Source organism: Ascochyta rabiei, chromosome 14, assembly GCF_004011695.2.
Source record: "Ascochyta rabiei chromosome 14, complete sequence".
NCBI classification, from domain to species: Eukaryota; Fungi; Ascomycota; class Dothideomycetes; order Pleosporales; family Didymellaceae; genus Ascochyta; species Ascochyta rabiei.
In genome coordinates this window covers 29453-43494 of record NC_082418.1, presented here as the reverse complement: position 1 = coordinate 43494, position 14042 = coordinate 29453, and the positions used below count along the sequence as shown (strand labels likewise).

General features: G+C 43.0%; 1 protein-coding gene across 1 annotated transcript, besides 22 other annotated features; it reads right to left on the bottom strand.

The window, feature by feature from the left end:
• Nucleotides 1-84: part of a mobile genetic element that runs on past the window's edge.
• Nucleotides 1-87: part of a mobile genetic element that runs on past the window's edge.
• Nucleotides 1-129: part of a mobile genetic element that runs on past the window's edge.
• Nucleotides 1-132: part of a mobile genetic element that runs on past the window's edge.
• Nucleotides 1-135: part of a mobile genetic element that runs on past the window's edge.
• Nucleotides 1-138: part of a mobile genetic element that runs on past the window's edge.
• Nucleotides 1-138: part of a mobile genetic element that runs on past the window's edge.
• Nucleotides 1-1001: part of a mobile genetic element that runs on past the window's edge.
• Nucleotides 170-294: a mobile genetic element.
• A 947-nt stretch (nt 1002-1948) lies between the features above and the next one.
• Nucleotides 1949-1981: a tandem repeat.
• Nucleotides 1982-2352: 371 nt separating this feature from the next.
• Nucleotides 2353-3127: a mobile genetic element.
• A 14-nt stretch (nt 3128-3141) lies between these two features.
• Nucleotides 3142-3286: a dispersed repeat.
• A 6-nt stretch (nt 3287-3292) lies between these two features.
• Nucleotides 3293-3770: a mobile genetic element.
• Nucleotides 3771-4309: 539 nt separating this feature from the next.
• Nucleotides 4310-4396: a dispersed repeat.
• A 3003-nt stretch (nt 4397-7399) lies between these two features.
• Nucleotides 7400-8107: a dispersed repeat.
• Nucleotides 8108-8263: 156 nt separating this feature from the next.
• Nucleotides 8264-8313: a dispersed repeat.
• Nucleotides 8312-8844: a mobile genetic element.
• A 23-nt stretch (nt 8845-8867) lies between these two features.
• Nucleotides 8868-9011: a dispersed repeat.
• Nucleotides 9012-9016: 5 nt separating this feature from the next.
• Nucleotides 9017-9406: a dispersed repeat.
• A 55-nt stretch (nt 9407-9461) lies between these two features.
• Nucleotides 9462-9596: a dispersed repeat.
• Nucleotides 9597-9984: 388 nt separating this feature from the next.
• Nucleotides 9985-12806, bottom strand: EKO05_0007960 (uncharacterized protein; the record flags this gene model as incomplete). The annotated part of the gene is made up of 5 exons (XM_038941269.2): nt 9985-11922; nt 11978-12049; nt 12113-12250; nt 12298-12648; nt 12699-12806. The coding sequence occupies 5 exons, from the start codon at nt 12804-12806 to the stop codon at nt 9985-9987; spliced, it is 2607 nt and encodes an 868-aa protein (XP_038796434.2).
• A 768-nt stretch (nt 12807-13574) lies between these two features.
• Nucleotides 13575-13633: a tandem repeat.
• Nucleotides 13634-13764: 131 nt separating this feature from the next.
• Nucleotides 13765-13823: a dispersed repeat.
• Between the last annotated feature and the right edge of the window lie 219 nt (nt 13824-14042).

The window sequence follows — 14042 nt, the reverse complement described above, 5'->3', positions numbered from 1 at the left end:
GCATGCACAGAGTGATAATCTTGTGCTCCTTACAGTACTGGTGGAATTTAACTAAGTTGTGGCTCTCGTGGCCGTCTAGAATAAGCAGCTGGTAGCTACCAACAGTGCGCGCCTTTGTGTGCTTATTAAAGTGCTTTAACTACTTAACTCTAAGCTCATTGTTAGTCTAGCCATTGTTAGAGACATTAAGAACCCAGTTGTCAGGTATACTGGGCTCCTTGTACCAGGCTGAGAGGTGGTGCTTGCTAGAGAAGATGATAAAGGGTGGGATAGACCAGCTCTTTGCATTAATGCCCTAGATGATACTTGTCCACTTACAGTCGCCCTGCTGCACTGTCTTTAGTCTCCCTTAACGCTCAGAGCCTGTAATAACAGCTCCTGTTAATATAGTGCCTATTATAAAGCCAGATTTGTTAAAGTTATAGGTGTCTTTATCTAGGATACTATACTTAGCTTTAGTATTCTCTACAAGCTAGAACTAGTTGCTAATTACCTTAGGATCCTTATAAAGCGCTCTCTTGTAGTCGTACTTGCGATTAAACTTGACTTTAAGCTCTAGCCGACGTTTAACGAAGTTGGCAGCCCAGTTCTTGCTAACAGGGGTCTGATGGCGCTTAGCAAGCAGAGAATTAGCCATATCCTCTACATTAGCAAGCCAGGGCAAGTATCCTTACTCGTCTAGCTTCAGTACATGCTAGACAATTACCTCCTCTTTAGTGCTAGTCATCCTTATTATGTTAGGCTTGCAATTGCGTCAAGAGAGCGTTCCTGCGCGTTAAGTGTCTAGTGTTCTTCTAGGAACTTTGTAGATTGCTGCTGCGCGTTACACGCTTAGCGTTGCGTCTTGCTTAATTGCCTAAAGAGCAAGCTATATATCAGTTTTATTAAAAGGCTTTAGTAGGTTGCTGCGTTAAGGCATTATAAGTTGAGTGAAGTTTAGTGTGGTCTTGGCAAAAGTGGGCAGCTCGCTTGGGTGGGCAGCTCGCTTGTGGAGTACGTTATCTTAAATGCATTCTATCTTAACTATATTAGCACAGCTTAGGTAGCCTAATTAAAACAGCGCATACTCTTATAGGTAGTGAATTTATTATAGTTACAGGCTGTATAAATATATTAGGAAAGGATATAGAATAGATCTTTACTAACTTACTATAGTAATTAGCAGCGTAGTAGGTAGCGTAGGGGTTAGACTCTACATGGGCAGTAAGGATGTTAGTAATGCCGCCTATATAGACCTGCCCCTTCTAAGCCCTAATTACGTAACGCGTAACTAGGAAGCGACACACAGGCAGGAGACAGCAGCAGCTTCTGCAGCTGCTTAACCTATTAAAATAGATTAGTAATAGATTTATGATTAATTTAGGCTGCTAAACTTATGTCTAGCTTAACAGGCCTTGTTATAGACCTTCTTGTAATAGTGTACTATAAGAGTGTTATAGAAACCTGTAGAAGATTATTAGAAAAGAATAAGTATAGATTATAAGCAGATTTACGTTAGACTAAGTTAAGGCTCTTATTACAGGGGCAGCTAGCTAGGGTTAGAGCAAGCTCTATGCTATAGCGTTAAAGATGTAGTTCTTTAGCGCGTTATAATTACTAACAAAGACCTTGTAAAATTTAGTAAAACCTATTTAGAATATATTGCAAATGCATTTAACTTACTAAGCACAGCCTACTATCTAACTCCTCCTAACAGCAGCGTCGCTCCCCATACAGGAGAACAACCTAGCCATTAATAATCTTAAACAGTAGGGTCCTAAGCAGCATAGTATGCAGTTAAGATAAGCTTAATAGGCAGGCTAAAAAAGATTAGAAATGCATTCTAAATAGATTTTAGCCTGTATCTTATATAGCCTTTAAGGGTAGAGGCGCTGTTAGCAGTGTAAGGAATGTTAGGGGTAGCTATAGTAGGTAGCTGTGTGTATGTGTATATGTGTAGTTATAGTGCTAGAATAGATTAGAAGTAGATTAGCAATAGATTTTAAAAGGCTATTGTGTTTATTGTTTACTTGCTTAAGTTTAGCAAACCTACAGATATGTGCTGGCGCGCCTTAGCACAGCTATCCTGCCTTGCCTAGTTTAGCTTTGTTTTCAGGTTTGCCGACACTAAGTTCATGGCTGGCCGATCTGCCGCCTGGTTGACGAGACCCATCAATTATGCACGTTAGCAAGGCAACACTGTAAAGATGCTAGCAACAATAGGAAACTGCTCTAAGTCAATTAATACGGTAGTATTAGGAGAGCACACACAACAACTTTACGACTAGCTAATACATAAAGAGAGCATTGTTACAGCGTGGCCGTACAACAGTCTTGATGAGAATCACGTGTTAGCTAGGGCCAGCTTGTGCCAATATGGGCCATGTTGGCACAAAGCCACAAACTGGCCTAATACGTTCGTTATGCGCCACCCTAGCCTCAAAGTAGAGTTTAATCGTAAGAACAACTACAGGAGAGCCCTCTGTAAGGATTTAGAGACTTTATAAGACTAGTTTAAGCTTATAGTTTATACTTATGCTAAGTATAGTTTCTAGGACAATAATATGTACAACTTTAATGGATCGGCTATATAATAGGCTAGATGTCTACAGAAGTAGTTTTTATAGGCTTAGAGTAAGAAGTACAGCTAAAGGTAGTCTGGTAGGGTATTTAGGAATAGACCACAGTTATATAGGGCATTAATAGGCTATAGGATAGGGTAGACTATTCTACCCTTTACTATCTTTAAAGGCTAAAACTACCTCTCTACTAAGTATTAAGAGGACAGTGTGCTATATAACTAGGTTATTAGAAGTCTCTAGAAGTAAAGAGCCTACTAATTAGCTTAGTCTAGATTAGTTAAAGCACTTTAATGTCTATACAAAGACGCGTACTTAAGAAGAAAACTAGCCACTTTGTATTAATAGCCATATAAGCTATAACCCCCTTAATTCTAATATTGCTATAATAAAGTAGAGGTTGTTATACTTTATAGTTATATCTTAATACTTTTAATATTTCCTATAACTACAAGATACAGGTTGTTTTATTTTTTAATAGAAGGTATAGAGATGCTAAGCTAAGATTTTTTTGCATAACTATATTTCTTTTATTCCTAAAGTTAAGTTTCTACTATGCGTTTTAGGTGTTAGGCTCTCAGCCTCAGACTCTCAGCCTTAGGCATGTGGATGCGTCCACCTCTGACCTGTGATACCAATAAGTACTGTTCTGGCCACAGTCTCACTATCTAAGTGAGCATTGTTACCTTTTTAAGGCATGCTTAGCACAGTGGGCAGAGCCGTGGCCTTGACATTAGGTGCCTACACGGATTTATTTACTTCTAGCAAAATCTAAGGAGGCTTTTTAGGCGCTGGACTAGTCTATTTTAACCTAGAACAGGTTATAACAGATATTAGTGTTTGCCTACGTACCCTACCGCTACCTACTATAGAAAATGCTCTCTAGCAGTCCTAAACCTAAGTAATACACTCTAATTAGGGTCGCAATCAACACTAGTTTAAGAGATGACTTAAGGGCATGTAAGCAGTTTACCATCTTTAATAGTTAAGGCCTTTAAAAAGCTTGCTAAAGGCGCAGCTATAGTAACGCACAAGTTAGTGTTTGCTGAATAGAAGATTACTAGGCTTTAAATAGCAAATAATGCTGCCACGCGACGTAAATGAGATAAAGAAACAGTTACAGCAGGAGAGAGTCCTAGTAGCTGAGGAAGGCCTTCAGTTAACTCTTCTACCTGAATTTGGGACGCGTGGTGATGGTAGAGGTAGCGAAGCTAGCATGTGATGAGATAGACTCAATGAGCCATTGGGCTCGTTGGGGACGATCAACAATACACCACACTTTGCATCGAGCATAACCTTCCCTCACAACAGGAATTTAATTGTGTGGATTTAGCGCGGCATATTTCGCGTTGCCCTCGGTGGTATTAGGAGCTTTCGGTAGGCTAAAGCCGACACTAAAATTTCTTATGCTTACCTTTAAAGGGAAGAGCTTCGAGCTGGTACATTTCTCTGTTTGAGATAAAGCTCTAGTTCACGAATTACTGTAGTATGTTCCATGAGTTTTGTTAGTATAGCGCCGTAAAAGGGATGCTCGGCTGTATTATTCAGCTTAATACTGTCGTTCTTTACATACAAAGTCTAGTACAAAGTGTGACCTCTCTGAGCGTCAATTACTGTCTGGCAACGATCCTTCATTGTAGCCACTAACTTAGTAAGAGTCTCAAGGGTAATCGCGTCCTATGCCTCACCTGTGGTTGGGAGGAGTAGATGGCCGAGTAGAGGGGGGAGAGGATTGTGGCATTTTAATAAGAACACGTTATGTGTAAAATAAAAGGTTAGCATGGTATTATATACAAAACTAGGTAGGATTCGGTGTAATATAGTTAATAGGGCCATTCGGCGCTCTTTAGGAAAAACCCCTGTCAGACTAACAAACCTTATAGGACATACAAGGGGGAGCTTTAAACGGGCGAGAATAAGAGCTGCCCTACTGAATCATGGTACATGATCAAAGCTTCCACAAAACCAGTCAAATCCCATATATGTTTCAGCTTTTTAAGAACAGCTTGATGTCTAAAGATGACACTGTATAACATCGGGCCGAAGAAGCTCCCAGTTGCGTGAGCAGCGTGTCAGAGATAGTGTGTACTTCACCGTGATTAGTGGAACCAGCAAGAAAGAGCACAAGTGAATACTTCCCGACACACATCTCCTCTCCCCAGAAGGCACGATCCTGGAATCTTCACCAGCTAATACGTTCAGTCGAAACACGTTACCGGTTCCCAAATTCCTTCACATGGAAACAACACGTCCCAAGATTACTCGACGTCGAGGAGCGTGTGAAGGGTGTCGACTGAAGAAAGTTCGATGTAAGTTAATGAGTGATCTCCTGTAGATGGAAAGAAAGACACTAATTATTGCTTCAAAGGCAATGGAGCACGTCCATGCAGCTACTGCAAAGTAGGCGATCGAGACCCAGCTAGTTTAAGATGTTGCTGCTTATGAATGAAAACAGCGCAACGACTGGCAATGTCAGTATCTGCATTCAAATCGTTCACAACGACGGCGTAGCGAGGCTCGACAAGCATCGGTTCAATTGCCGGCAGCTACAATGGCTACGAAGATACTGGACGATAACAATCATATCTTCGATACGTCAGACATGTTTGGACAGTTTATCGACCAACAGCCGGGATCTGTCATAAGCTCGCAGTCCATTTCTGTTCTAAGCGACGATCTTCCTTTCTCTCCGCTGCAGGAGATTACAACATTTCCAGCACTCGATCTCTCCACTGGTAAATAACCCCGTTACTCCTCTGTTCTACAAACGAAGCTTTGTAATGAAATGGGAAGCTTACTGTCTAGCTAGAAGAGGGCCAATATCTGATAGAATTGGCAAATAACGAACCAATTTTTCAGTCACAGCATATTTCAGATACGTCCATCTCTTCTTTAACACAATACGACGAGACGTCAAGCAGCGAAAGTAACATTAGAGTATCGCATGGAATGGATATGCTGGTTGGCAGATTTGTTTCCGCGAACGAAAAGGTTTTTACAAGACTGTATCCTTGTTCAACAGTAGGGATAATAATTTTATCAGGAATGCCCGCAACCTGGAATTCGATCAACAGCGGTTGAGAAATCAATACGAAAGTTGTGCCACGAAGGAGGGAGCAGCCGAGCTCTGAAATCCAAAGTTAGCTTGGTTTTGTCGTCGGCAAATCAGCTTTGTGTCCCGCTTCTCTTACAACCCCTTGATTCGCCGATAAAATGCTTGGCTAAAGACTTCACTAAACTTCCGGTGGAGAGATTTATAGAAGGTACGTCCCAAGGCCAGAGCGTTATACCAGCGTGTTAAATCTTTATAGACGCCTTTAGTGAGCCAGAAGGGTATGTATAGGGACCCAAGAGTACTTCCTTGTCTATATACTGATTGAATATCTCCAGTCTAGGCATATTCATCAACTTGTCTTGGATTAAGTCTATCTACCAGAAAGTTCTCGATCCAATGGAATCATCGATAACTACCGAGGAAACGTTGTTGTGGATGATCACTCTCGCTTGGGGATCAATGTTGGACTCGAGAGTCAACCATCGTATGTTAGCTGCGCTGTTAAACACCGTTCATGAACTGTCAGTTTCGCTTTGCCAGCTCGCTGACAGCGAAGAAAAGTTTTTGGTGAGTACTGGACGGCAAAGAAGAGAAATACACAGGTGCTAATCGACTACAGGTTAATGTAGCCGCAGTAGGTTCAATTGAATTTTGCCTTTTAGGGGTAAAATCTTAGACTAAAGTTCACAGCTTTGTATCGGCGAGAAAACGGACGCAAGGAACATGCAAGAGTTGATTTTCAGTGGTGTATCTACAGCAGCCAAGCTAGGTCTTCATCTATGCGTTCGAAGTTGCAACTCAGCCATTGAATATTCGAAGTCTGGCGATCTCAGCCGCGCGACTTGGATGCTGTACTGCATAGAAAAGCCATATGCCCTGCGATGGCAGATGTTTTCCGTACGTTCATCCCATGAGAACTTTTCGCAAGATAACCTCGACTGGCGCTGATATTTATCGTACAAGATCCTGGGGGACGACATCTTTCCCAGAGCTCCATCTCTGACTAACCCCATCATTCCTTTGGACTTCTTATCTATGCGAGCCGAGTACGCGAAGATTTGTTCTATGATGATACGGCTGTCATATTCGGCAAGTACTGGCGGTGTCGAATCGACTGAGGATCTTCGGTGCGATATTGAAACACAGATGATTGAGCTAGAGAGATGGCACACTTCAGGAATGATGTTAAGCCTAGATCACCTAGACGCAGGTTTAAGCTCTCGCCTCAGGTCAGATTGGACCTGTCGATATCATGAAGCCCTGATACATCTGCGCTTCCTTTGCTTTCTCGGAAGGGATGAATCTCTATCAGCAAGAATCACCCACACAGTGCGTGCGACATCAATTCTAGAATTGATAAAAACTTGCAGCACGATCTCACGCGCGGATGTCTATCAAAACGTGTAAGCATGCATCTACTGTAACTTTCTATGAAAACTAAACTTACATGACTCACTTAGTAACTATATTTATTACTGTGCACTCTCGACTTGCCTTCTCGTAATAGACATTCATAACCAGAAAGCTGGAGTTCCAGAGAAACAAGACAAAGCTTTGCTCCGCATATCCTGCGGATTCTTCGCCCAGCTTGAGCTTTGGATGGCTAGGAGCTGTCTTTTTGAAAAGGTCGATGAGCTTGTGGAGTGTCTGAGCTATTCGTAGAGCTAATACTAGTCCCATCTACACGAAGTATTCAGACTTCAAGACAGTAATACTAGCAGAATAATAAATTACGATGTGATGTTTCAAATAATCTCGGTTGAACACTTTCCATCCAACTTATCCGAATGCCCTATCCAGTTCTTAGTGCCCTATACTATCAATGCTAAGTAATGGACATGACTCATAAGGAGGTAACTATACTAAAGCCAGCGTAGAACTTCTTTCTGATGCTTTCCCAAGCCTGTGACACCCTGCACGCGTTGACGCAGAGTTCTGTTATCAACGCCTTAAGGCCGGCTCTCTGGCCGATGACCACACGTAAGAGCTTCCTGAAATCGATTCGGAAGTAGGTGCTTTTTGTAGCAGATTGAATGCTTGATCGGGAAATACGCGCAAAACTCCTTAACCCTTACGTGTGAGCTAAATGGAAGCTCAAAATTTTCGCATAAATAGAGACTATAGGCCACTTGGGCATTTGTAAGTTCACTGATTGTCGAACGCTATTCACGCATTGCGTCTATAGTTGGCTGAAAAACCGGGATCGTATAGACCAGATGAACTATTCAAGACACTATACAAACCTTCTTCGAGCTGTCCAAACCCACTCGGGCTAAGCTAGACATACGGAAAGTAAGACAATACGTTGAATGAAATTGGGATTGGAGTTGCACTAGGAGTATGTAGAGAATCTCAGGCGGCTATTAGCTTGTTCATATGGCTACTTATTGCATGAATCCAGGAGAACGTGATTAAAATGGAGTTTCAGAATGCATCAGCCACCGGGTAGGAGCTCTGATGCCTAGCTGTCTTTGAGGAATCGTCTACGATCAACCGAAAATTTGGCAGGAAGTTAAAGTTCTAGCGATTTAGAGAAAAACCCAGACGCTAAACATCGTGGCTTTGAATATTCACGGCTCAGCTTCAAACCCAATACTCAATCGTCATCCCCTAGATGTGGAGTGATTAGTCTTGATGACTACAGCGTCTGTGTAATGCAGACTTCACAAGCATGAAAGTAGCGATCTGGTGAACTGATAGGAAAAGGCAGGGTACCTAGTGCCTTAAGAAGTATTAAGAGTATGTTGTGAAAGGACTGTGTTAGCAAAAGTTAGGAAGTTGGTGGCTAGTGAAAGGACTTTTTACTAGTAAATAATAAAGGAGCAAACTTTTCCTAGGGTAAGGTAGAAGAAGGGTAAAAAACGTGTAGAAGCGCTGGACTGCTTAGAAGGCGTGTAAATATTTAAAGAAGAAGGACACTAGACTGCTTAAAAGGTGCTAAAGAAATGCGCTAGACTACTTAGAAGGCGCTGATGTTAAAGAGGAGGGCACTAGACTGCTTAAAAGGTGCTAAACAGGTGCGCTAGACCGCTTAAAAGGTGCTAGTTATTTAGGGGGTAAAACAAAAGGCTAGAACTTTAAAGCCTAAAAAAGTAACAATTTAGCCTACTAAATGTTAAAGATAGGTAATCTGTACCTGGAAGACGTGTAGGGGAGGCTGATTAATACTTAAAAACAGGCACTTACTACCTACGCTAGTAGGGGGTAGAGACTAAGAAAAGAACTCTAAATTGTTAGGCTCTTAGCCTTACTCTCAGCCTCAGGCATGTGGATGCGTCCACCTCTGACCTGTAGGAAGCCTTAGGGCAAATAAGTACTGTTCTAGCCGCTGTCTCACTATCAAAGTGAGCATTGTTACCTTTTTGGCATGCTTGGCACGGTGGGCAGAGCCGTGGCCTTAACATAAATAGGGCTAATACTTAGTGAAGAGATAGCACACTAGACTAAAAATTCAGTGCAACCTTAAGCAGCAGTAGCTAACTACTAGCTTAATAAAGGCAGAAGCCTAAAAGAAAGCTAAAATTTTAGCTATTAGGTCTGCTATTATGTAAGGTAGACTTTATAAGCATAAAAGTAGTAAATTAGTAAACTAATAGATTCAAAAGTAGAGTGAACAAAATAGCAGACTGCGAGCTACAAAAGGGTGGAGAGAGAGACCTACTTATAGTAGTTAGGCCTGTGCTCTCTGCAAGTGAAAGTGAAGGCAAGTGAAGGAAGGTTCTACTAAGGTTAATGAAACCTGCTAGTACACATACTAGTAGGTTACCATCTTACCTTAGCAGAAGTCCTAACAGTCTGTGTATCAATTGGTATAATAAAAATTTCAAATCTTCCTAAGATTCATGATTTACCTGGCATCTCATGCCTCACACCTGCTGGAGCGTCTGAACCTGGTCCCCTTTCCAGTAACCAACTCAGCTACTGTGACGAGATCCGAGCTACCTTAGCCGTAAATAACACAGCTCCGATCATAGATGAGCATTATATATAAGCTCTGTCTCTAAGGAGGTAAGGGCAGTGGGGTAAGTTGTGGACTTGGGCAAGGTGCTGGAGGGGGGGGGGGTTCTATCTATCAAGTTGACACAGCAGCGTGTGGATCTATTTGTGTATTCGAAAGCTGATTCAAGATGATCTAGACATGGTAATGATCGTTCTGTGTGTCGTATTAGTAGGCTTCTGTGCGTATGGGAATGGTTGCAGGTCTACTATATTATATTTCGATACTAGCGACATGTAGCAGGTTGCTCTAAGCATTTTCTCTAGGATGGATCTTAGCCGTGCACTTTGCTTTTTGAAATACGATCTTTCTTTGTCAAGCACGTTCTTATGATTCACTTCGAGTACACGGGAAAAATCCCCTCTCCATTCTTCTCAGCTGTATCGAATAAAGAATTCCGGTGTCTCAGCTAAATCCCACTGAGTGACATCGTCGTTGTCCTCATTTCCGAAGATGTGAAGTGCACGCACACGTAGCCTGTAGCGGCCAGCAGGGGCGATTGTCTTATCTCCGAGTGTACCGTTGAAATTGAAGCTGAGCTGAACGCGTGACACCCATCGCATAGGAGAGCCGAAGACGTCGATAGCTTTACACGAAGCATTCCCAATTGCGATCGACCCACAGTCTACTCGAACAGCCTCCACATGTACTAATGGTGACCCGAAAACCATGTCGGCAACGGCTGTAGGAATGATATAACTAGTGTTTGAGTTTGAATTATTACTCCCGGGATGGGGTACCACAAATGTCGAATTGCTAGTAGTGATGGGATTGTCCGTGGTACTGCCAGCGGACAGGGTCCAGTCACCCAACACACGTCGACTGTTAAGACTACCCACAATACCTTGGTATGGAATAGACAAATTTTCTCCATTGGTAGCGTTGATTGTAATGTAGCCCGAGTAAACAGGTAGAAATTTGCCATCCACTGCAGGTGGCGTTACTGTGACTGTGACGACTACATTTCCATAAGCAGGTATGGTGAGCTTAGACTCACTTATGCTTAGATGAGCAAAGTCTCCGTCTGTTTTCAGGCCAGGAAAGAAATCCGGTGAGGTATTGTTTGAAAAAGTGTAAGCGGTAGCGGCGCCGATTGAGCTTATATTGTAAGCGACATCTCGATCTCCAGTGTTGGTAATAGTGAAATTGACCGGATTGTTTAGGTGCTCGGTATCGTTGAACATTATGCAAGAACGGCTGAGAAGTGTATTGGTATGTGCAGCATCCCAGGCTTGAAGCATACCAGCTCCTTGTTGAGCCACTGGAGAGAGGAAAGGAAAAGTAGAGTCCCCGGTATTGAATAGGTTTGGTTTCGCTGTCTGGGAAAGATACTGGTGAAGAAGAACTGGGTCAAGCGTCCTCCGGACATTGGACAGCAAGGCATAAATAGCCGCAGCAAGCGGACATGCCATAGAAGTACCAGAGAATACGGCATAGCTCCCAAGTGAGACGGGGTAGGTGGATAGGATATAACCACCCGGTACGCCGAATTCTGGATTCATATCGCCGTCCCATGCAGGCCCCCAGCTTGAAGTAGTGGTCAAAAATCCTCCAGTTCTGTTGTTTACTTCCGCGTCCAACCGCGCAGCCACTACCGGATCACCCATGGACGCAACTACCTCAGAGCCTGAGGCTAAAGCGTTGACAAGAGTCGCACCAGTACTTGCTCTTAACATTCCGGTCCCAAGGACTCCAGTGTTTGAAACTTCCGGAGCACTAGTACCACCAATGTTGTTGTAGAACAGAATATACCGGGCACCTTTATCTGCGGCATTGTCGGCTTTCTGGTCTATCGTGCAACCTCCTCGGCGTATTAATACAATTTTGTTGGAGAGATCCGGAGTTTCGTCAGGGAACTTTGTGCAGCCTTGGCCGTTTTCAGTTGTATTGAAAGAAGCGGCCCACAGAGGCAATACGACCCTGGCCCAGGACCTAGGAGTTCCAGGGGTATAACCAAAGTTTTGAGATGCGCCTCCATTGATGGTGAAGTTCGAGGAAACCAAGAGCATGGGATAGATAGAGTTATCATATGAGGCGATGGAAGCCGCTCTCTTCCCGCTGGCAGGAGACTGAGCGTAGAAAAGGCCTTTACTGCCATCGTTCCCGGCCGAAACGATGCATGGTATTCCAGAGTCGACAATTCTTGTAACTACGACAGACCAAGGATCCTGGCTCCAACCCCCAGGGCCCCCAAGGGATGCAGTGATGATGTTGGCGCCGCCTTCCACAGCACGCATATATGCATCGATCAGTACATCAGTACTGGCTCCACCCTCGCAGCCAAATACGCGGTAAGCAGCCAATTTGACCCCCTAATAACTCGTCAATTCCATGATTGGCAAAGGTACTCAGGTATTGATCACGTACAGGTGCTGCACCTGTGAAACCATACGGATTTTCTTGAGCGGCAATTATACCAGCGACATGTGTTCCGTGCCCCTATCATGAGAGTAGTTAGTCTCAAAAAGCATACGAGGGAATTCGATACGGCCTCCCACTTACACTGCAGCCGTCCCAGGGGTCTAAATCCGGAATAGGAGCTTCGGCGCCGGTATATGCATCTCCGACAAGGTCATAACCGTCAGTGACTAAACAATTGGACCCAATACAGCCTCCAAGAGCAGGATGTGTGTAATCAATCTACCGGGTAAGTTTGAATCTATCAAAGGGATGATATCGATACATACGCCACTGTCAATAACCGCAATTTTAACGCCTTGACCAGTTATGCCTTCGGCCCTCAGTCTGTCCACCTGAGTTTGGATGTGTGGCGAAAAAGTATCTTTGGTGTTTCGTCTCTTTACTTGGAACATGGGATCCTCTGATGGGGTAGTCCAAATAACCCTGGCATCAGGTCGGGGATAAATCTGCTTCGGCCAGACATTTTTAATACAGTCAAGCTTTAGAAGCTCATCCGCAGCTTTATCTGCCGCCTGAGAATCTTTGAATTCAATCGACTCGCCCTTGAAGAGGTTATAGTCGAAACTCATCAAAATGTTGGCTTTTGATCCCGTTAGACGGTGATAAGCCGACAAATTCTATACTGGAATGTGAGCTATGAGTCTAAGAGCCCTCTGTCTAGGCTCACCTGATTGTCCTGGAACTCAACAATAAAAGATCCTTGAACGGAATTCCTGGCAATGACTACTAGAGATGCATCCAGAAGAAAATGAAGGATCAATCCCTTGTTTACCATTTTGTGCCTTGTGTTTCCTTTGTTTAGCTTTTGTCCGATTAAAGTAATTCAAGATAAAGATAGGACTAGAAAAAAGGAGAGAGTTAAAAATGTACAGAATCTGTAAAGAAACGAATTAGCGTGATAGCAAAAGTCTAGTCAGTCTGATCCGAATCCCGGTCCGGTCAAGTCCGAAGCCATCCGGAGCACGCTTCTTGTCATATTCTGTCCGAAAATCTTGGTGGAAAGAGTACTGCATAAGCATGATTATGGTATCAAGATACAATAGTATGTCCTATGGAATTTGTTGGTGCGCTCGGCAAGACAGGGGTACTGAAGGAATGACGCGGAACAGCTTTGGTGACAGAATTGCATTAAATCCGCTCTGATATTGTATGTACCGACCCGTTTATGTCTGCACCTACCTGCTATTGGTAATATTTTCAATCCCCCCTCCCCCTTCTGGCGAATATGACCCGACAGCTTACGCTTTCCGCGTGGTTGTCACATTGCATCGAGACAGTTTCTGTATCTTAACTAGGTCCGCTATGAGACAGGTAAACAAGCGCAAAGATGCTCTCTTATAATCAACCCACACTCTAAGGTACTTGCACACAGCATAGCTACACTATAGTACATGTAATAGCTATTAGATACTGTTTACTCTATAGAGAAACCTGTCTTATAGTGTTCCTTTAGCTAACACGTAGTAATAAAGCTACTTTAGGTAACGTGAATCACATGCGAGCGGTCCAACCCAAGCGAGCGGTCTAGTTTTGCGAAATGAGGCTACTACTCAACTAACACCACAATACTACTACAACATGATATACAAATATCTTCTACTAAGGGCACATTATAGCTTACTATCTAAGCTATATTTAAAGATTGTATAAAGAGTAAAAGACACGCTGTTACAGCCTCCATTCTACCTAAAACTACTGTCTATTAACAATACTAAGGAGCCCTCTCTTAACGCTGTAACGACACAGGATATTAGAAGGCTCTAGAATACGTGTGTGCCCACTACAAGGTGTATAGGAGCACTAGGATAGATAACATAGAGAATGTTCTATTCCTATAGGTCTTATACAAAGGATACTTAGAAACTAACTATCTAAGACTAAGTCTTCTTATGCCTTTATACCTTTTAGTATAGAGAAGGTTTAAAGGTACTAACAAGACTCTAGAACAGAAATAGAAAATTAAGTTATTAAGATAGATATAATTTAGGGTAAGAACCCTTAAAGGGACTAG